This window comes from Colius striatus, chromosome 23 (assembly GCF_028858725.1).
Source record: "Colius striatus isolate bColStr4 chromosome 23, bColStr4.1.hap1, whole genome shotgun sequence".
Classification (NCBI taxonomy): Eukaryota; Metazoa; Chordata; class Aves; order Coliiformes; family Coliidae; genus Colius; species Colius striatus.
Window position 1 is genome coordinate 5,820,037 of NC_084781.1, and position 26,255 is coordinate 5,846,291.

The 26,255-nt window shown below is 40.9% G+C and overlaps 1 protein-coding gene across 3 annotated transcripts in view; it reads left to right on the forward strand.

Annotated features, from left to right (window-relative positions):
• Positions 1-3,633: 3,633 nt before the first annotated feature.
• NCAM1 (neural cell adhesion molecule 1) overlaps positions 3,634-26,255 on the forward strand; it is an 88,609-nt gene continuing 65,987 nt past the window's right edge. For all 3 annotated transcript variants that reach the window (XM_062014017.1, XM_062014018.1, XM_062014019.1), the window contains exon 1: positions 3,634-3,829. In XM_062014017.1, coding sequence (XP_061870001.1) covers positions 3,778-3,829 — 52 coding nt within the window. In that variant the 5' untranslated portion in view covers positions 3,634-3,777. The remainder of the gene's footprint in view (positions 3,830-26,255) is intronic.

Below are 26,255 nucleotides of genomic sequence, written 5' to 3' on the forward strand. Positions count from 1 at the left end.
TGCTTCAAATACCAACCAGTGAACAATTATGTCAGGAAAAGGGGAACGCTGGCTACACAAAGGCGGTTATTTTGCAATCTTTCTATGATGTTGAAGCTGCACCAACTTTGTGAAATGTCTGTATAGTTAAAACCCTGGTTCATTTTTGTCTTTATTTGCATAGTGAAGTAGCATTAATTTGATAGGTACCTTTGCTGCTGGTTTTAAGCCTGGGAGAAAACTTGACCCAAATTTCCATTTCCCTTTTATGCAAAGCACCCAATAAAGTCAATAATTTAAACTTGCATTTCAGTACTTGCTGAGATAGCACTGGTTCGTGGCAAAAAAAAGTGGAAGTGTTTCAGCTAATAAACTTGCAACACCTCATTCAATTTCAATATGCTTAGGACTAGTCTCTTGTACTTTCCTGATAAAATCCATGGGTTTGGTTTTAAATTTCCTAGAAGCTTAAATTCAGATGAAACATTTTGTGTCTTTGCTCTGATGGAGAGTGGGAAAGCTCATATTTCTGGAAGTTGTCTACAAACAAAACTGTGCCTCCTGCTTCTTTAATTCTGTTCTGAGTTGGGCATGGGCAGGGATGTTTCCTACATGGCTGACTTCTGTGTGAGTTCTTCCATTTACTTACTCTAAAAATTAATACTACTATGTAATGGACAAAGGTATTGCTTAATAGGAATAATGATATACTAGATATCTCAACACAAAAAACTATATACTCACAGAGTGTAATAATTCATGCTTTTTGTTGTACGTAACAGTGTTTTCCCACATATTTCTATTCTAATTTTATGCCAAGTCAGCTTTTTGGGGGCAAAAGAGCTGACTTAATTATTTAATGTTCTATACAAGACTATGGTTCAAATACAAATACTACTGTTTTGTCAGGATTTTGCTGACTTTTGTAGAGAAGACGACTTAACAGAAAAATCACAGTCACGACTTATAAAAAAGGAAGGATGTATCATATAAGTTGGTGTTCTAGGTTCCTCATTCAATATATAATGACCTGTGAACTGCCATGATCTCTTATTTATGAATATTATAAATGTAATATTTACAAGGTAACTGTCTATCTAGATGTTCTTTGTAGTGAATGGAAATACACTTGTGCGAGGCCTCTGGGAACTAGAACTAATTCTACAAACTATTTCTGACAGTACTAATAACAGTGACAACTCAAGTCTCTCTCTCTGTAGGAAATGGTTGGGTACTAATCTGTCTGAATGCAAAAGAGTTTAACTGCTGAGAGCAGTGCAGGAAATACAGCTGTTGGAGTTGGTTTAAAAAAAATCACATCTCAAGGAACCACGTTTTGTTACGTTCTGGGGTTTTCTTTTTACAGGGCAAGGTCATTGAGTAAGTTGATGGCAGAGTGAAGGGGAAACCCAAGAAGAAGCAGATGGCTTGTCACTATGTTTATCCACATTTGTCAACCAGCAGCTGAAAGGATGGAGAAACAAGGTGGGAGTCTTGCAGGATGTTCTGGTTTGATGGATGGTATAGATTCTGCCTCTCTCCTACAGCCACTAGCTGATTTACTCTGCTAAAGTTGTGTAATAATTGACGTAAACTCAGTATACTGTTTATGATGGAGGGAAAATATCTAATACATATCCAGAAACTGGCTTACTATTTTTAGGATACAGAAGGGTTCTGAGGGTTTTTATCCCAAACAAATACTCTTGATGAGAGTTTGGCTTTCTCCTCTAATGTGGTCTGAGCTGAGCATCTGTATGACCTGAAGAACTTCAAAATAATATTGGCCTCTTCCTGGATGAGAGTGACCTGGGGAGCTGGAGGGGTATAGTGTCCAAGAATGCAAGTCTGCAGGATAGTGGGGATTGGTGTGAACTGGGAGAGCAAGCGGGAGTCGAGTAATAGCACATGGCATGGTTGAGCAAGGTTGCTCTCTGCAGATAATCAGTCCAATATGAGGCCATGAGCTAGGCAGACCAAAGGAGCAGAGAAGGCATGTTTTCAATCACAGTGCAATAAGTAATTTTGTTGTTTCTTCTAGAGAAGGATTTTTATGAAATGGAAAGGGGGAAGGGGTGTTTCTCAAACAGAATGATCTGGCCTAGAATGAGCCTTTAGACCGCGAATGGCAAAATACTGGAACGGATTGACAATAATTATTGTTGAAATACTGGTGTCAAATTACATTCAAAAGGTATTGTTTCTTTATCATCTCCCTAAATGGTTTGTGCTTGGCAGTTTTCTGCTAATAAAGTCTGTGTCATTAGAAGTCCTTATGTGTTCACAAGTACTCTAGGTATTTTGAATTTCATTTTAAAATAGCAACTACAATTAGCCAACCAAGCCAAATTATTTTGCATGTTATGACAAAGGTCTACTTCAGTTGAAGTGCTTTTCTCTAATGCTAATGAAATGAAAACCCAGGCTGAAGGCTACCTGAATAAAAGAAATGCTTAAATTGTAACTTTTTTTTTCTAAGAGCTTCCCTTTTGCTCAAAGATCCCAAAGCAAGTAAACACTATGTGCTTGGAGAAAGCTGTTAAAACATGATAACCTGAAGAAGACAGGCTTTCCTGATTGTGATGTAAATCTAATTCAGAACTGACTTTTCACCGTGTCCTTTTGTATGTAGACTTAGTACTGAATCCACAACATCTTTGTACTGTGCCAGCATACCCACTGCCTTTATTAGAAGGAAAAGGACGAATTGCTACTGGGGGTGTTGGTGTAGACAACAAGTGGCATGACAAGACGTTTTGTTAGGTGTTTGTTCCTGTATGTACTTATTAGAACAGCTGTGATGCTTGTCTGATTTGGGGGTGGTTGGATAGTTAGTGGAGACACGGGTGAACTGGAGGCCTGGCAGAAATGGTTCAGAAGGTGGGCAACTTCCTTCCTCCAGAGCTGGTTCTCCACAGAGCATCTCCTAGCCCACAGTTCCCCCCTTTTCCCCCAAGTCTTAGCCATGGCAAAGGGTGTCTGTGAAAACTCCCATCTCTGGGACTTCACCGAACAAGCTTGGTGCTGTCTGACCAAGCTCTGGGCTCCTCATGCCAAAATGCACCAAAAGCCCACCTGAAGTGTAGGGGGTTGAGAAAAAGGCGTTCCCCTTGCTCTGTTGGTTTCTCACCTGCCTTCCTCCAGGCACTGGTGGGGGCAGGACCAGCAAGGAGATCCCACCAGCAAGGAGATCCCCCCCCAGCGAGGAGATCCCCACCAGCGAGGAGATCCCCCCAGCGAGGAGATCCCCCCCAGCGAGGAGATCCCCCCCAGCGAGGAGATCCCCCCCAGCGAGGAGATCCCCCCCAGCGAGGAGATCCCCCATTGCCGCACACCGGTCCCTTCCTTCATGTCCTTTTTTGTTTTGGCGATAAACTAACGGCAGCCCCGGGTCCCAGGAGGCTCCTCCGTGGGCTGGGCAGCGGTTGGGGGTGCACAGGGCGCCGGGAGCGCCCCTCGGCGCCTCAGTCCCCGGCTGCGCTGTACTATTTGAGGCGCGCACGGGTGGAAGAACACGGCGGTACCAGCGCCGCGCGAGGCCGACGGCGCAGGGATCCGGGCCGCGGTGCTGAGGCCGCCTGTCAGTCAGCGCGGCGGTGCCGGAACGCGGCCGGGGCGCAGCCGGCTGAGGGGAATACGCGCGGTAACGGAGCGGAGCGCGGCCAGCAGCGGGGACGGGCGGCGGCGGAGAGCGGGGGGAGAAGGGAGGAGACAAGGAAAAGAAGCGAGCTGCGTTTCTTCCGATCTGCAGGAAAAGGCTGTTTCACGAGCGGCTCCCTCTTCCCCCAGCCGGCTGCGATGCTGCTAGTTACTGTGCTGCCCTGGACGTTGGTTTTGCTTGGAGCCGCAGGTATGGCCGGGGCCGGGACGATGGGGCGCTGCCCGGGGCCGAGGCGGGGAAGTGCCGGGACCTGGTGGGGCAAACAATGGGGTCGGGGCGGACCCCGCCGCCGCTGCCTTGCCCTGCGCTTGGCGCCGGGCTTGGAAGGGGAGACAGCCCGTGGTGGGTCCCCTCGCTCCTGGCCGCGCCCGGTGTGCGTGACGAGGTGGCTGGTTCGTGCACATTGTTCGCTGCCGTGGGAGCCGGCGGGGAAAGATGGCTCGTCTGTGTGAATTTGACAGGAGAAAGCGGAGGGCGGGGGGTAGGTGAGAAGGGTGTGAGCGAGCGGCTCCTTCTGCGCTTCGGTGCCGCCCGTCCGCGGGTGCGGCAGGAGGTATCGCTCGCCCCGCGGGAGCCCAGCTCCTCCGGGCTGCGGTTTCGGTGTGTTGAGAATCACAGACAATGGAGATGGAGAAAAAGAGGAGGGGAGCAAAGCAAGAGAGGATGCTACGTGCGCTGTGTTAATGGTGTCGCCGTGTGAGGAGGCGGTGGATTTGCGTTGTCGTATCGACTTCATTGTGAATGTTGAGGATGCTACGGCGCTACGCGGCGGTGGCTGCCCCCCTCCTCCCCCTCCCTTCTTGCATGGGGTGCTTGTGCAGGGCAGAAATTAGAGCGAGCGGGGAGAGATGCGATTGCAGTTCAAGGCGGGGATTAGAGCAGCTGTAAAGAAATAAATAATTAAAGGCAAAGGCGGAGGGGGAAGGAGACGGGGCGCGGCGGGGGAGGGGGCGCGGGGGCGCGCGCGAGCGAGCGCGGGCCGCGCGCCGCAGCCGTTGAAGGGCCGGGCGCGAGCGCTGCCGAGGGAGCGGCAGCCGGGCGCGAGCGCCCAGTCCTGCGGCGGCGAGCGGGGAACGGGCGAGAGGGGCGGACGGCGGCCGCGGCCAATCGCGAGCGGGCGGCCCCGCGCCGCAGCGGCCCTTCGCCCATCGGTCGCCGACGGCCGCACCTGCCCCGGGCCGCTCGCCCCCGGAGGCGACGGGCTTTTGGGTGCGGTTGCCCGCGCACCTGTGATGACACCGCCAGCCGGAGCACGGTCCGCCCCGATGTGCCGCCGTTCTCATGCTGTCTTTCGGCAAGCGTCGTTGCCCCAAACGTATTGCTTATCCACCCTTGCTAGGAAGTGTTCCCCGGAACCTTCTGTGCCCAGTCTTTGGCTACGTGTTTCCTCCCTGTCCTGTCCCACAGCTCAGAAACCACCACTCCCCTTTGCAAGCATCGTGGCCTAAGGCACCGACACTGTCACTGCTGGCTTTATCTCAAAACTGTCTTTGCCTTCCCTTCTTGCAGTCGCTTCTCAGCTTAGCATTTCATAGCTACTTCCCAATGGCTTTTGCAGTCACCTCAGTAAAACTTGCTCCATATCTGAATTCCTGCTACCTTGGGGTAGCTCCTGTACCCGTTCCTGTGTCCTTGCAGTGTATCCCAGTGCACTTCTGTTTCCCATTACTGCTATTACAGACATCCCTGCATAGCTGCTTTTTACTCCTCACTCCAGTGCTGTCTTTTAACGACCAGAACTCCTCATTCCCATGCTGATGATGCTTTATCTCCTCAAGCCATTACTTCTGCTGTAGCTCTAACACAGTAACAATTGCTATCTTCTTGTGGCTCGATTCCAGCTCCTGTCATGGCGGATACTTGCCACCAGCGTGCTCAAGTGTTGCCAAATCAAGCCACCTGTTTAACATCAGCACAACACCCATTCTCAGAGATACATAGCTCTCTAATTTCATAAGCACTGCTATATAGCTTATCTTTATTGTAATTTTTAAAAATATATATTACTGCCTATTAGAGAGTCTCTATCTAACAAATACGAGGGGACTGTCTTTCCATTTCCAGCACAGTTTTCCTCTGTAGCCAGTGCTGCATCTCTCAGCCACACCCTCTAATCACTATCTCTACATACATTCTTGATCTCAACCATTGTAAGATGCCAGACTACTATCTGAGATTCTGTAGCTATCACTTTCCTGCCACATTCAAACAGCTGTGAGAGGGCAGAATAAAGCTTTTTTTTTTTTTTTAGGGGAAATAGATGGGAGTATGCAAAGAAAAATTATCTACATAGAATCTGTTGCCCCACTCAAATATATGTTTATCCAATAATAGTAATTATGAATGTGTAGAGTGCCTGGGGAGCTGCACAGCTGGAACTGGACTGTTAAATCATCAGAAAATGAAAAACACAAAGCCCAAATAAAATATTAAAAAGCCAGAACAAAGCAGCAGCACTGTTTACAGTAAAAACAACACCCAGCACATCAGTTGTGCTTTTCATGCTAAAGGATGCTTTGGTCTATTAAGGGCTGGACCTTTTTTTCTTTTTTCCCCAGCTGACATCACCACAGTCTGTGATGAGGGAAGAAAGGCTATTGCTTTGGGCTTTGGAAACCATGATGGTGAAGGAAACGTCAGTGAAAGAGGGGGAGCAGTGATAATGATGTGGATAAAAACCCTCTAACTCTACAGCTTTACAGTAGCTTGAATGTAAGAGGAGGCAAGAGATAGATGCTTATTAGTGAAGAGTTCCTGATGAGACTGTTGTCTGAGCGACACTTATGTGGTAGATTCAGAACAAAAGCAGACCTCTACATCTTTTGGAATAATTCAACATTTTATATGTATTCCTGAGGCCTTTGGTAATGATAATTTGTTTAATCTACCATTAAGACATTCGCTTATAATTTAGAAGCTGATTTTTAGACACAGCAGATGGTTCATCTCTTTTAATTTACATCCTGAGAACTATGATTTCTTAAATAATAGAGAATATTTTGTCTAAACTTTACCCTCTTGACATATGAATTTGAAGAGTCCCCACTTGAGTGTTGGATTTTTTGGGGGATGTGGGCTTTGTTGTTGTCCTTGGGGGAGGTGTCATGAGTGGGTTAAAACATTTAATATAATAATAATTTAATCAATACCCAGGTTTCAAGTGTTAAAGCTTGTGGCAGCTCTCCAGACTGAAAGTGCCTTCACTTTTCATGGCTCATGTCCAGAAACATATTTTAACAGTACTTTTCTGTCATTAGGTGTAAGTGATTGGTTCCTTGTTGACAGAGAATGGTATGGGGGTTGGGGGAGGGGGGCTGTTTGTTTGTTTTGGGATTTTTTTTGGGAGGGGTATTGCCATGGGTTTGCCTTGACTGGTTGGCAGGAAAGCAGAACCAATTGATGTGGGGGAAGGAGGAGGGGATACAGCATCTGCTGCCATCAGTCTCCAAGGAACAGAAAAATAGCTTTAGTAAGAGACAAAAGCACACATTATCTTCTAATTTGAAAGACTGTCCTGCGTTTTTATTCATTATTAAACACACCTGGTGGTATTGTTCATACAGAGGATACAGAATTCTATAGATTTTTGTTGGTTTTCTTGTGTGGCTTTTGAGGCATTGGTTTGCAGGGCAATGCACTCCAGTGTGATTTGTTCTGTCAATAGTGATTCTGTTGTACTCTAATTCACAACCTAGAAATGATAAGGCCCACATTATGAACTTCCCACAGTGCCTGTGTGAGCAGTGGGAGAAGCTGTCTTCTCTGGAAGTGTGTATCATAGCTTTTATGCAGCGAACTACCTGAAAAAAAATTAAGTACAAGGCTACTAACAGTATTTTTCAAAGACAGTGCCTTTGTTGTTTTCCCAATTCTACACCCTCACAAAGATCTGAAGTGTGAGATGAAACAAGTAAAGCAACTCAACTGTAAATATAAACGTTTGAAAAAGATTTGTGTTGTCTTTCCGCGATAGCTTTCTCTAACAGGCAGAATGTGTGTCCGGGAGCTACTTAGTGGAGGGTGTGTCTGTAAGTGAACTACAGCTCCCAGGCATCTCCACCTTGCTGAATGGTGTCCTGTGCGCATGTTTTCTTAGGACTCCGTGTGTCTGTTTTCAGCACAATCCTCTCAGATCATGCAGGGGGAAAAAAAAAGAGCCACCAGGCAAATAGACTTTGAGACATAAAAATCACAGAATCAAATTTGAAGGTCAGATCTATGCTGACTCTGTCTTCTTTTGTTTAGGAAAACACATTACCATCGTTTAAAGCCCTTGCTGATGCAAAGGGATGTAAATTAGGTGGGTTTGGCGGTAGTGCCATTATGCCCTTTCAGTTCATGGTGTTCAAATGCAGCTTCCCCACTGCAGCTGCTCATTAGGAACGTTGCCTTTTGAAGTTGCCGTGAGAGCCAAATGGCAGGCTTTCAGGGCCTTCTGATGCATTGCATTTGTAAGTGTCTCAGGCAGTAAGCGCTCAGTACCCCACCGAGATTTTTGTGTGGTGTTTAGTTTACAAGTGCTTAAAGAAAGTGGAATAGATAGAAATCGAGGATAAACTTAAGATTTTTGTTTCCATTTATAGTTCAAGTCTGTTAGCTTCCACTATATCTAATGTGATGGGAAGGCAGATAATTGCTGTCCATACAGCCAGTCACACCTCCAGCTTCTAGACCTTCCAAAGATCATAGAATCACAGAATGGTAGGGGTTGGGAGCGAACTTTAGAGATCATCTAGTCCAATCCACCTGCAGAAGCAGATCAACCTACATCAGGTCGCATAGGAACATGTCCAGGCGGGTCCTGAAGACCTCCAAGGAAGGAGACTCCACAACCCATCTGGGCAGCCTGTTCCATTGCTCTGTCACCCTCACAGTAAAATAGAGCTTATGCTAAAACATGTTGAGGTGTACAGGGTAGATGATGATGTATTTGAAAATGACCAGGCAACCTGACATCTTCCTTTGTGGAGGTTTTTTTTACCTTCTTACGGGCTTTGGCATCTGAGATCACTTTTGTTTTATCACAAGCAATACTTGTATCACAGGTACTTTAGCAAAACTATTGTTTGGCCAAATGTGGAACCTCAGTAGCCTTAGATCTTTATGCAGCTGCTGATGGAAAGCTATCAATGGAAGGCTTCTCCTGCCAAGCAGATGCAAATTGCTTTAAGATACCAGAGTCCTACTCCAGAGAAGCAGCAGCTGTGTGGTACATTCACCTAGTGCTGAACTTAATGGCTGGATGAGTTAGACAAATTTTTAAGATCTCAATGAATAATTAGTATGGATATCTAGTAATCATTTAGACCTCCATCAGAAACAAGGGAGCCGTGTTAGGTCTGAAGAAAATAAAATGTTTGTGCCTGAAGATTAATATGTGTCCATTTTCTACTATACATCTGAAATCAGACCTCGGATTTACAAATGGGGAGAAAGCTTTTTCAGCTCAAGTCTACCATTGCTCACATTTTCTAGAGTGCAAGTTCTTTATTTCTTCTCTGTCCAGATAGCTAAGGTACTAGAGATGTGTAAGGCTCTGACTGTCCATAGGAGACAGTACAAGTTTATAAGTTGACTTAAAGCCAGATCACAGAGGGACCAGGGAATGGCAGAAACTGATCCTAGAACTATTTCTGCTAGCGATTTGTAACGGCAGGGATGAAGCTCTATACCTTATGTCTTTTTGTTTCAGTAGTTATTTACATTGGGTTTTAAATGCAGTCTCTTTAACGTGAAGAATGATATACAATAAGGATTAAAATACTTAAATTCTACTTTTTTTCAGTGCCTTCATATCTAGGATGTTCAAGGCTGCATTTAAATATGACACAAAAGATGAACGGCCCATTTGGTGGTGTTTACACAATAATGGCAAATTGGTCTTAATGTGTGGTATTAGTGCATAATCTTAGGCTTAAAATAAACACTTGAAATAATTGAAGAAACCTCACAATTTGGAAATGCTTATTGGTGGTTCTTCACATCCCTCTAAAAAGCAGTTTGTCACTGAATATTAATCACTCTTTCAAAGGAAGTCCCATAGTGTGGTTGAGAAAAAATAGGGGGGCTGTGGGTATGTGTTCAAGTTGTTGTTCTCAGAAGGACTTTTTTTCCATTCAAGTGGAAAGACTGAATGCAGGAGAATTAGTGCGGTGTTTTGTGGAAGAACAGTGCCATTTGATCATTGCATTTCATGGAGAGCGGTCCTGGCTTTTAAGGACTCTGAACACTGGGGGAGTCGGGTTAAGAGGGGAGTGACTCATCATGGTATGATGTAATCTACAGGATGCAAGATACTGTCAATGAAATGCACAAATGCTCTGTGGACTAGCAGACAATTAGGGTTTAAAATTAAAATATTGGTGAAATGTTCAGTGTTGTCCTTTTATGAACAGAATGGCCAAAACTCTAGGCCTTAGTAACTTTAGAAAATATATGGAAGCTGTAAAGATTAGGAAAATCTTCAGGTTGCATAAATTTTGGAATAACAATGGTTTTTAGGCCTATATCACTTCTTATGTTACTTCAGCTATTACTTTTGGGCAGCATGGAGTGATAAGTTTATGAGTTTTGCTACCTTCGTCTGTACTCTTTCTTTTCTGGGCTGCAAACCCAGGAATGGTGAGCTTTTCTTGTACTGTTACATTAGACATCCTCATCGAAGCAAGGGAAGTGTCTGACAGCTTCAAAAAAACCACAAAACTTTTTGAGATTTTTGAAACGTGAACTTTAGGGCATAGTAGAGATGTAGAGAAATAGAAGGTCCCAAACCATCTATGCAATACACTTTCCATCACTTGGAGCATTTATTTTTCTTCATGTATTTCTAGAAAGCATTTTTCACTTCCAGCATTTAGAGGTTAAGCATAGTAGAAAGTAATATATACAATTAATGTTGACGTTCTATTTCCGTCTGTGATGCATTAATATTTAGTTTAGCTGCCTTAATGTTTAGTTGTGGGATTGTTGTGCAAGCTGTGGTATTGTTAGGATTAAACAAAGCACTCATACGGTGCACTCCTGTGTGTAACTTGAAAGCCTTATAAGTAACCCTCTTTGAAAATTTCTGTCTGTGGGTACAAATAACACAATGTGCTTAAAACATTCCTTTTGTGCAGTTCAGGATCTAACGTGCACAATATTGGCTAATTATAATTATTCAGGAGCTCAATTTTTGAATATGTTAGTATTGAAGCAGTCATCAGACACTCGCGTTTAGCATTTCAGAAAAGTATAATCAACAGCTGCTTGTCAAGTAAGTTATTAAATTAGTATAAACCTGCAAAATTCAAGAGAACAGACTACTGTAACTGTATTTCAGTTGTATTTTCAAAAGATAATTCCTTCTCCTAATCCCTTAGAAGTATAACATGCTTCTGGGGGTTGTGAACAGACAGACAGAATTACTCCGTAGTCCCCTAAATCCTTTTGGAGTTTAATCTCTTCATGATCTGTGGGATGCAACTCAAAGGCATTTAGCTTTTATTCTATACTCCCTAGTGGCTGGTATTTGTTAGGAAAAAACAAGCATATTGGAATACTGTTAAGAAAATGCACATAAGTATTTCTTATGTGCACTTAGTCTGCAAGAACAAACGTACTAAGAAAGCTGTCATAAGTGAAAATCTTGACTACTATGAAGAGGTATGAGTTGTAGTTAGCTTTTCTCCCTGTGAGTTGAAATGAGTTGTAGTAATCTTTCTTACACCTGCTGAAAAAACCGGATATTTGATGGAAAGAGGAAAATGTAGCCTTGTGAGGAAGCATTTTTTTCAACACAGGACCTGCCTTACTGCTCACACTGAAATTAATTTGACCTACTGTTTCCAATAATGATTCGCTGTGGGTGGTTAAGAAAAGTATAGAAGAATTACGTATGCAATGATCTTTTTCCTTGCTAGACACTCTCAGCTCTCTTAAACCACAGTACTATTAATCTGTTAACATTTGGTAGTATTTCACACTTACTTTCTGTTCTGTTGTAAGAATCAAAATCTTCCTTTTCACTTATCAACACCAAACCTGAACATCACCAAGTAACGCATTAAGCAAAGTCATACCCGTCTGATTTATTTGTACTCAGTGTCTGCTGGAGGATAACTTGCAGCAGATTGAAGTGTTTTAATTGGACTCTTTTTAAACACACATTTTATGAAGTGGCTATGGTTCTATTATTTTGCTAAATAGGCACAGGACATCCAGGTTTTTTTTGGCAAAAGCTGTTAGAACAATTTCTGAAGCATGTTCATCTTGTATTTTTCCTGTGCTCTGTGTGTGTGTTTATCAATAGTGGTTTGTGTTTCCACTATTGTTGAATAAGCAATTTGCAACAATGTTGCTTTTTAGTGCTTAATCCTTTTATTGCTAAAATAATTTGTGGTGAATGAGAAAAGTCTAAGTGCTGTACTCATAATAGCAATAAATGAAAGCAATCACTTCCTTTTTAACATGTACGCTTTAGTTTCTTATAACCAGTCTCTCTGTTTTAGTTACTGTCTACCTTTTGAAGATCTTAATTCCCAAAGAAATGGGTGAACATGCCAATTATCTGTAGATGAAATGTGCCAGGGTATTCTGATGTCAAATCTTATTTTGTTTAAAATAACCTGTCCATATATAGAGAATGTGTTTTATGAGACTGGCTCTTGATTTAAATAAGATTACAAGTCAAATGTGTACCAAATCATTGGCCTTTTTTTTTGTTTCAGTTGCACAGGAACTTCAGATTCTGGGTTTTTGTGGCTTTGTAGCTAGCTGCAGTCACTGTGTCAGGTCTCTAGAATGAATAGTGCCATATTCAGAAGCTTTTGTGCATTCCTACTAGGTGTTTCTCATGAACCTAAACTGATACATGTGAATAAGACCTGAGATAAAAATAGCAAATCCCACAGTAACTTATTTCATGTGTTAAGACATTGCATTATTTACATATTTCTGCAGTCAGAGTCTTTTGTGTGCAAGTGCACTTAGGATTTACTATTTATTGAGACATACAGAAGTACCTGTAAGTATTAAAAAAGAAAGACTAAAGATATTTTCTTATCAGGTGAATGGTTTTATCTCCTTTTTCTTGGAGATTGCAGCGAGTGGTGGGACCACAAGGATTTAGTTGAAGTGATGAGTGAGAGCAATGCTGCTGATTCCCTTGGAATTTTGCACTTTAAATGGATTAGAACTAAAAATATCTCTTTCTGACATTGTGTCAGGTCTGGAAGCCTTTTACATATCCGTATTTACATATTTGAGGTAAATTTTAAGACTTCCACGTTTGAGCTAAACAACAGCATCGTAACTGTTAAGCTCTTTGGGAATCTATATTCTTACCGGAACATCCGAATGTTGGACATAACTAAAATCAAGGTGTATTTTGTTAAAATAGTAGCCCATAGAACAAGCATTTCAGAAAGAAAATATAATCTTTGTTATATTCAGGATGTTTAATTCCCTCCTCAGATATGTGTAAGCCTTGACAAGAATAAACCTCCTTTTTCTGACTTCAGCATGGTGGAGCATCTTTCAGCATCTTTACCACATCTGGCTACTTCACGTACTTGCACTTACTGTTTTGAAGTACTCACTTCTGCTCTGTGTTTGTAGTCTTCTGTACTTAGTAAAATGTAGGGGCATGAGAAAAGAATGCATCACTTACACCAACAACAAGGAAATTCTAATGTCAATGAAGTTGCCTGTAGCTCCCGTTTTTGTTAAGCAGTGGTGTGGTGACTACATTATGGCTCGAGGTGCACTACTGCCTAGAGGCGCATCAAAACCACAAATGAAATTTTAGCAATGGAAAGTGAAATAATGATATTTGATGTTTATCTAAAAGCCTGGATTTTTTTTTTACCACTAATGATGAAATTTTTATTTCAGTTGTGCTGTGCTCTCCAGTTTTGTTTGGACAACTTGTTTGTTCTGACACAGAAAAACACTTAATTCTTCGATTGCTAGACAAATGCCATTGTAATGGTTTTCTGTTTTAGTAGTGAGGTCTGGTCTTGTTATTTTGCAGGATACTGTGGACAATATAGCTAATACCAGATTCCTGTCTTGTTTACAGTTACAGGAGTTGGAAGCAAGTCCCAAAAAGTTAGGGTAGCTTTGGTTATGCTGCTGCTATACATCATGTTAGATTTTGGAATACTACATCATGTCATCCTCGTTTGGGACGTGGCACTTGCTTTACTATCAGATGCTTTTGTGCACCTAGCCTTAGAACTTACCTAATGTTTTGAGATTAATTTGGTTTTTAAGAGTCAATTGTTAAGTAAGGCAAAAAGATGTAGAATGGTCTGGGGTTTCCTTTTGCATTGTGTCTTGTTCATGTCCTTCATGAAGAATACTGGTTAGAGATGGTCACCTTGCATTCCTCATGCATTATGAATGTGGGATAACGATACTTCTGTGTATGTGTTTCAAACTATTTCTGAACATGAGTGTTAACAAAGATAACCACTATTGACTTCGTGCTCAATAGCTCTAAAAGCGAGTGCCAATGTTGAGGATGTGTATTTGCCTTTGTTGCTTCTGCGGTTCTCTGGAAGTTGAGTAAGGCTTAAGTGTGTGTTATACCAATGTACTTGATCAGCTTTGTGTGATGTCGGGAAGATCTCTCGAGTTCTTTATGCTTTCATTTCATGTCGGTGTGCATGGAGGTCACCTTTCAAAGCCAGTGCAGTGAGACAGGTAAGATTGGAAAGCCCCGGTCCACGTTAAGGTTTTGGACTCCACTAGGTGGCACTAATTTATTGTTCTGTTGAGACAGCTGCTTTCACGGGAGGAAACACTAACTGCAGTTTGGGAGTGAGAGTGTCAATAAGATAATCAAGATCAGCAATGCTTATCTGTTTATCCTGTGTATATGTACATGGCGTCTTTCATGACCCTGTGCTTTTGAAGTGAAGTAATGAACTGATACTTTGGATGTGACAGGCAAATCCAAGGTATATTTTAAAAATATTTATAACTGGGAAGATATATCAGAGTAAATACTTGCCTGGTTTTTGCATTTGGTTTTGTTTGTTTGCTTGTTCTTTTCTTTATTTAAGCGTCTTCTGCTGACGTTAAAGACAAGAAACTGGTCTGATGTATTGGTGCAGGCAGCATTTGATGGACAGCTGGGTTTTCCATAATTGTGCTTGAAACATCTCAGCATTCAGAAACTTGGTCTAATAAGGAAAAGGAAAGAATGTTTCTGCTGGATTATGATCCTAGAAGTACTAGCTTTGGTTACCAGCAAAGTGATTTCAAAATGCTAGGGCGTTGAGTATGACATGAGCATATTTTATTCCAGTACTAAAGGTAGAAGTGACCAAGACAGTTAATTTTGTGAAGTTGGTACAGAAAGTTATCAACAAAAGTCCTCTGTATCATGTTGAGCCAAGCTCTATGTGCACTATACAAAGATGACAGCTTAATCAGAGGAGCTAAAATGGTACATTCCCTTGCTGTCCATGAAAATGTTATTCTGAGAAGAACATTCGGAGTAGTCTGACTCAGTGAAGAGTTGACCATTTTTGACTTGTTGGGAAGAAATTTCCCAGCAAGTCAGTAGAGTGTAGCTGGGACAGAGAACTTTGCAAAAGCTGTAGGTGTTCTGCTGATTACCTTGTGGCAGGGTAGAAATTTAGATAAGTTAGCCCAGTAGAGCTAGTGCTTGAAGAGGACATGCAAGTAACTTAATCTCTCTTGTCCTTTTTGAGCATTGTCTGTGCCATCAAATTCTGCCTTTGGCTTTATAAATGCATGAGTGCATGGACCTTGGTTTCAAGCCAGTAGAGTAGATTTTTAGGAAGCTAGATGAGAGTAAAATTTGAATGAGGCTTTGCTCTACCAAACAGTATATGATTTTCTTCACCTAATCTTGTTTGCCATCAAGCTGAGATGGAGGTGTTGCAGTTTTGCCTCTTGACTTTGAGTCCAGAGCTGATGGCTGCTTTAATCTGGTGCTACACGAGGGCAATGAAGCTTCTCTTGGGTTTTTGTCTGAACTGAAGAGCTCTTGCTCTTGTGCTTATAGCATATGTACAGGTCCATCTCCTATTTTCATCTACAAAATAAAGACTTTGTTTTTCCTTTGTCTTCCTGGCTGTTGGTCTTCCAAAGAAAGCAGGCTCCCTGTTTTGCTGTTGGCAATACCCATTTTCTAGAGACGAAGTCTTTCAGGACAACCTGGAGTCTCAGAGAAGTGTAAAATCTGATAGTAAATGTCTAGCCATTTATCAGTATTGTAGATGTTGAATGGTTTATAGGATCAGGCTTCTAATCCTTCAGTTGTCCTATTTGGAGTCACGTGTAGAACTTTACGGCAGCTACCCAATGAACTGTGTATTTCCCCGGGGGTTTGCTGTGGCGTTGGGATAGGTCAATGCACTTTTCCAACAGCTGGTGGCTTTGTCTCCTTCTGTCTGGCATTGGTGTTTTCCATAGTACTGAAAGATGAGTTTCTCATCTGAAACCAGTTTTCAGGATCTCAAATCTTACTCCAGTGCCAGCCAGCTCTTTGCTTGAAGTTTCTCAAGAACACAGGGCAAGGGCAGGTTTAAAGTGCGATTGACAAGGCTGTAACTCTTCAAAACCTGTATCAAGATGTTTGCACAGGCAGTAGCTTAATCAGACAAGACACTGCACATCTGGGATTTGAATACATTTTTTGTTTTGTTGGCAATCTGCCTTCAGGCATTGATGCTTTAAGTACCATGAAACAGTTTATGATATTCTGGTATTCTTTGTCTGGTTTAGGATTTGCCATTTGTGTTTTTTGGTGTTTTAAATTTTTTCTCTTAAATTCTACATTTAGTTGTTGGTCTGAGTTCTAATACATAATTATAGTTATCATTCACCATACTGTGATCTGCATAGACTTCCTTCCAGGGAAGTTGAAAGGGTTTTAAAATCCCTCTTTTTTCCCCTCTTAATGACATTAATTTTTACGTGAATTTGTGTGCTTTAAAAATGGAACCCTCAGGGAGGAGTTGGTGATACGTCACGGCTTTGAATCTTATGCTTATCTAAGTGGTTCAGTTTTCATTTTTAGTATTGCTTTGTTTTAGTGATGAATTCAAATGACATATAAGTAAATGCTGTAAGAGTCTTACAACTTGTAGTGTTTTCAGTCAGCGTATAAGAAGTCCGAGCTGGTAAAATGTTAATTAATTAAATCTTAATCAGGCATACATTGACAAATAAAGATTTCACAGAATCTATGAAAACATATTACCTTTCTGAGTTACAATCAGTATATTTCCTAACGACATTTTTCTACTGCCATTTGCTGCTTATTCTTTGGCTGTTTGAAGTTTTGATGTTACCATTCTAGCTATGACTGTGCAAATGCATTGTTACTAAGTTTATTACATCAAGTGTGGCTACAAGTGCTTGGATATAGTTTCTGTCTGTTCTCTGATTCTGATGGAGACCAGATGCCTGCTGTTCTTTGGACATATCACAAATCTAATTGTAAATCGGCCTAAAAGGAGGAAATTTATTGAAGCGTATCTAGGTCTGTTTGATTTGTTCTGTTGGGATAATCAATCAGGACTGATGACGGAGGTGGGGAGAGACATGACGGGGGGGTGGGGGTGCTGGACGATGAGTACAAGGTCTGTTTTCCAGAACAGAAGGTGCAATAGTAATTTATTATCTGTCATGCTTTGAAAACAGATGGAAAATACTACGCTTATAAATTTGCAAAGCAAAGAGCTTCGGAAGCAGGCTTTGCATATGTCTTGCCCCCCTGTTTGAATGCTTAGAAAACAGAATAGTTCAGTTCTTCCTTGTTGCTGGAAGCAAACTTGAGGGTGTTGAGCTGAGTCCTGCTGTTGTGATGGATGCATGTCCCCATATAATCCAATCTGAATATATGAAATAAATAGAAGTACAACGAGTAATGCATAATTCTCATAGTACAATTTGCATGTCTTTAATGTGATACAGGGCAGCAGCAAGGAACTCCGTACTCGAGATGGAAAAAACAGAAAAGGGGAAAGATGACAATGCAGTTCTTTAAGATTAAAAGCTAAGCGGGTCCTATATGAGTCTTCTCTGATTCATTATAGATGACTGCTTCAGAATTAGAAAATTGTGTTATAAATCGTGATGTCATTTCCAATTAATCAAATTCAGGCATAAGCTCACATGTTCCCTTGAGCGCTTGCCCATTATGAACAGCTGCATCATGTGCTTTCATGCCATGGAGAGACAGCGGGATCACTGTTCTGACTTCAAACTGCTTTTCCTTGCTGTTTTCTTTGTTTAGTGTTAAGTTTATAGTTTTGCATAAGATGCAAGGGAGAACACTTGATATAAGTCTTCATCAGGAAATTGCTTAGAAATTCTACAACTTAAACTCCAGTATTGTGTCAGAAGTTCAGCAGAGATGCATTATCAAAGCAGCAGAATCTTAACACTAACAAATAAATCGGAATGAAGGGGGAAATTGTCTTTATGGAAGGAGGGGAAAAAAACCTCCCCCATTCAAGTGAATATTTTTGTTTGTTCTTGTGTTGGCATCAGCCCTTGTTCCTAGATAGTTCAAATTGGAATTGTACATAAGCCTTAAGTGGAAGTAGATTGATTTCAGATGACTAGTACTGCTCACGTGGCTTTTAGTTTCTCATTTTCATTTCTGATGTACTGTTGTATAAAACAGTGATGTTTTGACAAAAACTTTAATTGTTTCATCAGTTTATCTGAAAATAGGAGAGTCCAGAGCTTTGTCAAGGGCCTGTGAGTATGGCCTACGTCCATACTCGCGGTTGTGATGCCGTGATATTCACACTTTGTTGCTTTACTGTAGTGGCTGTTAAGCTGTGAGTGCAACCAGCCTCTGATTAACACTGTATTTCCCGCTGGGAGGTGTTTCTGTTTAAGACTTGCCAGAGCTTTAAGACTCACTGTTTATGTCAGAACTTAAGCGATTTTGGCCTTGGACATGAAGTCGTACCCAAGTCCTTGTCATGAACTCCATACCAATATTGCACTACTGTTATCTAGCACATGAACTGAGGACTGTTGAAGAGGCTCAAAAACAAGTAATCTGAGTCCTTTTAAACTTTTGCCAGACAGAGTCTTTCTAAGGCTCTAGTTATTTTTGTTTCCAAACCCTGTTATTTCTTATCTGTATATTTGACAGAAAATGTAACCAAGAACTATTAAGTAGCTTAATACATATTCATTTCGTGAGAGAAACAAACCAGAAACGTTCAGCTACCTACAGAAACAAAAGCTTTATCAAACAATGGAAGGTTCTGTGCACTTACAGTTAAAGCAAGCATGCCCCTAACGTGCACGAAGAACGAGATGACCATATTAAAATATTGGCCTTCTAATCGATGGCATACTCTAAAATGGACTACCATGTTTGATGCTTGTCAGACTCCTCTGTTGCTCTCAAAGCAACACAGGCTTTTGGATTTTTAACTATTTCTACTATTTTTTTTAGTTAAATAATGGAACACCAAGGGAAGGTCCTGTGGACCTGGGATCTCTTCCAGAAAAGAACTTACTGTCATCTTCAGGAGAGACAGATGATGAGTTTTTTTAATGTAAAGAGCACATGATGACTTGTGTCTCTTGGATTACAAAGTTCTTTAGTGGTTATGCTGAAAAAAAAAATATTCTAAAACCTTAACCTTCCTAATTCAAATCAAGAGCTCCCTGGAGTCCTTGAGTATTAGATTCCACTTCCAGACACAGTTCGGGCTAAGAAGAGCTGTAAATACATGTAGCTTTATTAGTCACCTCCATTTTCACAGAGGACCATGTTTCTAATAAAGCCAGTATTTTACTGGGAACTACTCATATTGCATAACTTTTCACCAAGTAGATATTAAATATACTTTAAAAGGGGATTTATTTCCAATCTAGTGAATAATCTTCCCACTATTAAAGCCTATGACCAGATTTTTGTCTTGTCTAACTTGCAATTGCGGAAGGTTTACTAAAAGACATTGTTTTCTTCAATGTGCACAGATGATGTAAAATGAACGTTAAAACACTGTTCAGTACAGATGCCCTTTTACAGAACTGACATTTCTTGTGCAAGCAAAACTATCATATGCAGCCAAAGAACAGAAAAACGGAAATAATTGGATGCCAGCAGCACAAGTTATATAGTGATCCATTCAGCTGTCTACACACAGAGCACTTCCAGAAAAAGTTGGAGCCAAGGCTTAACTTGGCAGCAGCTGCCTGATTTTTATTTTTTAAAAATGCATTGAAATGATCATCTCCTGTAGAAAACTCTGGACTAAACCTCCTTGTTTTAAGACTTGTCAAAACTAAGCACAAAAGTTATTTTCCATTTGACATGAGCAGCCTAAAAACAAGCGAATTCTCAATTGTAGGTAAGACTGTCAATGCTGCCATTTGCCTAACATTGTGATGACACTAGGTTTTTCCATGAGTGGGAGAGCTAGTCCTCAACATATCTTTATTGGAACTCAGTCCAAATGGTTTAGTTGGTGGGAGCGGGAAACTACAGTTCTACTAAAATCACTGCCAGAAGCTCATTATGCTTTGCTCTAATTAATATAATGGGGAGATGAGTGAGTCCAGTGGAGTGAGGACCCCCCTTCCAGCCTCCCCGTGATTCTGGGAAGGACCACTGCAGCATTTTGGTTCTGCAGCTGAATTCCAAGAAGATTGCAGAGGTCTCTTGTGAAAACACAGAGACTTAGATTCTTATAATTGGAGGAACATCTGATTTTATAATTTTTTCTCTGCTGAAAGGCATATTCCTGAGCAATTAGGCAGGCAGGCAAGCTGCTGTTAATGGAAGCACTATTTTCTCTTTTTTTTGTGGCTGGCTTTAGTGTGCAGTCTCTAGGGAGTGAGCTGAGGACAGTGCAATCCCGGAAGACGTTCCTTGGCTGCGAGGTGCAGGGCTGTCTGCAGAGCGTCTGAAGTCTACCAGAGAGAAATGTGTAAATCCTTGTTTTCAAGTTATGACTATAGAAACAAAGTAACCATTGACCTTTGAAAGAAGAAAGCATTCTCTTTAACGAACAGAACACGTCTTTTCTCAGTAGTATAACTCAAGTGTTTGGTTTTCTGATTTCTCTTTAATTGCTAGAGATAGCACCCTGTGTGTCTGTGTGAAAAGAGTCACAGTTTGGATTGTATTATAAAACATCTTGCTTATCACACCACTTGAGTTTCCAGTTGATATATTTGCTCTTACTTAGCATCATGCAAAAGGTATTTTCTTTTATAATGAGTATGGCATCAGTAGTTCAGCGTGTTATAGGGATAGATATTGATGGTATTGTCACTGAGACCTGTCATTATCTTATTGTCTCAGTCTTTAGGAAGCTTGTACTTCCTGATGCCCCAGAATGAACAAGAGAGCTATTTGTAATTTTGTTACAGAAACAATATAAACATTTCTTACAGAAACAATATGGAAAAAAAATTAGTACCACATCTTGTCCCAAAACGTAATTGGAATGTTTGACTTTTCTTTGATTTTCTTTTTCCTGAATTATAAATTATATAGACTCTCCATTTTTTAATTGCTCCCAAGATAGGCAGAACATATATTTATAGACTAGAATGTATGTTAAATGCTTCAGTGTTGCAAACAAAAAGAAGAAAGTTTGGAACTGTAGTATTGGAGTTTGTGACTGTTGGATTAGCTCCTCTTCGTTGACCACTGGTTAAGGGAGAAGAGGGGTTAGGAAATCTAGGTGGTAGATCGTGTTTGTGTGTGGAGTTTTTCTTTTTGTTTGTTTCTTTCCTAGGACTTGTCAAAGTTTTTATTGCTGCACATCTCTGGCACTGGTGTCTCTGTATCTTTGAAAGGAGTCTAGCTCCTGGAAATTGTAAGAGCACAGTGCCCTTTGAATGCTCTGTACAGTAGTACCCTTTGGCATTTGCCTACCTGAAAGCAACATAACATCAGGTTGGCTTTCTTATGTTTAAAAGAGCCTGGGAAGAGCTCATGCAAAACGGCTGTTGCAGCCATCAGGAACAGTTTTGCTTGTGAGCTCTGTTTTCTGGTGAATGGGAGTCTTGTATTGTTGTCAAAACAAGTCTTTGTTTTATGTTGTTGAGATCGTTCAGATGCATGTGTTTTGTATTCAAGCTGATAAAACTTTTAATACTCCTGGGGCAAACAGAGGTGTGTTGTCTGCTGAATATCAAATGATTCAAAGCATTTAAAGGCTCTGACAAATGCAACCAGTGAAGGTACAGTTGGCTGGTCTTCAAGGAATGTGAGGAAGCTGCACAGTTAGACCTATGAGGAAGGAGCCTGAAGCTTTTGCAGCATATGCATAGCTGTTGGAAATTATCCCTCTTTTGCTAATTGTGTTACTATTGAGATAGTAAAAAATAAATGTACTTTCTTCTCTCCATTTGATTAGTATGCCAACAGTCCTGCCTGATAGCTGCCTCAGTGTATGGCTGGCTTAACGGTACAGCTTCTCTATGGAATGTGTGCTTTCTGAAATGATTTTTTTAATGAGTCTCATTGCAAAACAAACAAAAACTATACGTTATTATTTGTTATTAAAGGTGAAGAATACAAAAAATGCCCTAAAAGCAATCCAGAGCTGCTTTAGGTTTTAATAGCTCCAAACACAGATAGAAAGTATGCTTCTGATAGGAATGTATGTGAGCTTGTGAAAGGTGCACTGAATATATTATTGATTGATTTTTTGGTTTGTTTTGTTTTATCCCCAGAGCAGCAACAAAACGTGCTCTGCTACGCTGTATTTGTAGGATCAGATAGAATCAAGTGAAAGCAAACATACAGCATTCTTTCCTTCTCACTTCATTTTATTGCAGCCTTTCGTAGTAGTAGTATTAGTATTCCATTGTTTGTTATTTTTTCCCTATTCAAAACAATTAAGGAAGGAAATGTGATTTACTGCAATTATCTTGCTCATTTCTTAGTCTGGTTTTACCTTGTGGCCAAATCTGCTCTTGCATCTGTTGGTTTTTAACAGTGCTGGCACACAGCCCTTCAAATAGCTGGTTCTAAATTTTTATAAGTGCTTAGTGACTTTGATGTAAGTAAATTTTAGTTTTATTGATAACATGTCAGAAATGCAGCAAGACTTAGTTTTGGTGTGTTCATTTCCATAATCAAGGAAATGACAGTGTATAGAGATGGACTTGAAAGCTGAGGGACATGGGATTCTTTATGTTGCTGTGGCATGTCTTCTGTTTTTGTTAATAATTACAATTATTTGTATGATAGTAGTCTCTAATATCCTGGCAAGGCCGGTATCCTATCGAACCTTGTCACTAACTTAAAGGTTATATAAAAATAACAAGTCAAGCTAAAGAGTAATAGGAGAAGCACAAAGATGTTTAGCATTTTGCCCAAGGTAAAGCAGAATGTCAGTGGCAAAGTTCAGAACAGCTTCATAGTTCTGGTAAGCCAGCTCTTTTGAAACTGCGGAACCTCTCCACATCGTTTCCCGTTGCACTGGGAAGTGCAGGTCTTCCCAAATGTCTTCACATTTACAGATAATAAATAATGCAAGTCTGAAAAATTCAGTGCAATATCACTGTGTGTCTGCTTGTTTGTTTAGAAACTGCTATTTCTACTCGTGTTCATTAGATAAGGTTATTTCATGACTTCTAATTCAAACTACCTCTTGCCTTGTGAAATTTGCTGCTTGCGAAGTGATTGCATTTAGAAGATTAATTTCTGTAACTCCATATCGCTTTTCATTAAAATTTCATGGGGCTTTTATTTAACATGCATTCTAGCTTTGTTTATATGGGACCTGTTGAAAGTAAAGTGGATTAAACCATTTAAGCCATGTATAATCCATTCCCCGTGGACTTCTGAAAACCTATTCCCTCCTGTTTGTCTATTTTTATCTTTTTTTCTGACTCTCTGTCCAGCAACCCATTCATCCCTCTGAATATTTACAAGGAACAGGGGTTTTTTTGGGTTTTCTGTGAAATAAATCAGCATTTGTTTTAATTCCAATATAACAAACTTGTTCCAGATCTCTCTTCGGTGTACTCAACAGTTAAATTCCGATCTTGATTCTTCCTGAAAGCACAGTTCTGGATCCAGAATTATGCCAATTCTAGTTCTCGTTTACAAGAGCTGACTGCCATTAATATGCAGATTTCTTCTTTGCTTTTATGTGATTGAGGGCAGGTGTTTATTAATTTTGAGACACACGTGTTTAATGGTTTGTCTACAGTCTTAGAGCCAAGCATGCTTTTTTACCCCTGTATCACGATATTGTTTCTGATCTTCAGGCAAGCAGAGAAATGGTGGAAATTCAAAAGGATGCTACTTGTCATCTGCAGATGCTGCCCTATTAATGGAGCAAACATTTGTTTAACTTTATGGTATGCATCTTAGGGCTTGACAGTGGAATTCATTCCTGAAGCAGCAGGCAGTTATGGTAGCTTAAGGGCTAAAGGTTTCCTAGAGGCAAATAGTTCACAGCTGGGAGAGCACTGCTGCATCAAACAGCTAACACCAACATTTAGCAGTGCATCTGACGAAGGCTGAAGGGTAGCTGAGAGTATCCTTGTTGTCTGACTTGCAGTCTGACATGTCTGCTAACAAACAATTTAGGCTTGTGACATTTGACTGCTGACTATCTGAGCACGTTCACCTTTCCTTTGGGAAGGAGCACAGAAGATGTACCTATGGAATACAAGTTTAGCTACTTCACTGCTGTGTGATTTAATGACCAGTCACATCACCTACTGATAACTATTCCATTTATAACAATGCAGGATTGTCCTTTTTTTAATGGAAGAAGATGGGAAATACATTTTGGAGTAGTGCAGTGGAGACAGTGCACATTGCTGTCTGTGTCAGAATTGTTGCCAGAAGTAAAGTACATACCAATTCTGCATGCAGCCTAATCATCGTGCAGGAGATTGTTTTCCCCTCTCAAATGCTTGCATTAATTGGCTGTAAACTAACACCATTAATTTTTATGGTCTAACCACTCATTTCTGATGTGGCATTTTGCTGTGGGGTTTTATATAATTTATTGCAACTCCATTCAAATGCCCTCAGCATTTTGACTGTTTTCATCTGAAAGCCTTTTTTCAAGACTGTTTCAACGGTTGTGGTTACATGGAGAATGTAGCACTAATCTTGGGGAAGTTCTAGCTCTGGTACTTGGCTTAGGTTTTGGGCACATGCAACCCTTTAAGAGCTGGGAAGTTAAGTCACTTTCCAAAACGGTGCTGTCTGAAGATCTTTGGTAGCATTTCCCAATTTACGAGAGACATTCACGTAAAAATTTTTTAATGTAGTCTTACTAAGTGTAAGAGTGTGCAAGACAAGATCCATAGTGCTATAAAAACCACTGTAAAATAGGAGTTCTGAGATGGGGGTGAGAGGAGGCAATAATCAGCAACCGAAGATGCCGCAGAAGTACGGTATGCAGCCATGTCTTTGATTAATTATGAGATTTGTGTGGTGGAATGGTGTGGTAGGGGTTTTCAGCTTTCTTCGTATCTCTCTCTGGTGATCACATGGTCTGCAGTATTAGTAAAGACAGAATTACTTCTGGTTTGTGCTTTTATTCTGCTGCTCCTATGTTCTTGTGACTTCAAAGATGAAAGAGAGTTCTTTGGAGGAGCTCTTTGCAACTGAAATTGTGCAAACAGTTACTTGTGTGTGCCAAGAGGTTAATTGCCGATTCTATCTCTGCTTGATTTTCAGCTTCTTTACTTTTCGAAAGGTGGTAAAATAAGGCAAAAAAAAAAATCTAGAGGCATTTTCCTTTTTAAACCTTTCTCTAGGCTTCTGAACCGTATTTATGCACAGGCCTCCATCCTAACAAAGGACTCTTTGAGGGTCCTATGGTAGTCTAACATTCCCTTCTTTCACATGAAATTAAGGGCTCTGATTTACTGCAGTGACCTGAGTGCCTGAGTGCTCTCATTTCCAGCTAGCTTTCTTTTGGTGTGTGTGGTTTTTTGTGCCTCCTCTGCGTGCTTTAGTTATGCTAACGTGCTGCTGTACATGTGAGGGATGGGCTGGTGTCACATAGCCCACAGTGGAGTGACGATCAGTGGAGTTATTGGGTGGAATTAAAGCAGTGGGTAGTTTTAATTTGCCTGTTTGATTTTCTTTCCCCTAAATGGTGAAGTCCTTTGCTTTTCATCGAGTGAAGAAGAGGGACATTTAAAAAAAAATGGCTATTATGTAGATTTATTTTAAATGTTCTTGTATCAAGTGATGGGAGAGAACATGGGGTGGACAGGCCCCCATTGCTTGTTTCCACCCTTCCCCTGCAGCATTTTTGATGCACACCTGCTGTCCATGTCTCTTTGCTGTAATTTTGTTCATACCCCTGCGGCATTTAATGATGGAGTTCGGTAGAAAATGTTCAGAGTTTTACTTTGTAGCTAGAGGTTTTAAATTTTCTTTAACAGATATTGTTTAGGGTGCCATTTCAAAGAGAATGCTGTTTAAATCAAAGGGCCTCTGCTATTTGCATGCTGTACACACAAAACCCATGAGCCTTTATTTTTTTTCATGAGGACACTGTTGGGTTAACCACAGAAGAAACCCTGTAATCAAAGTGATGCCCAAAAGCACTGAGTATAGCATAAGATCCAGCTTATTCTGTAAGACTGCTGACTAAAACACACATTGGATTCTGTTGGATTT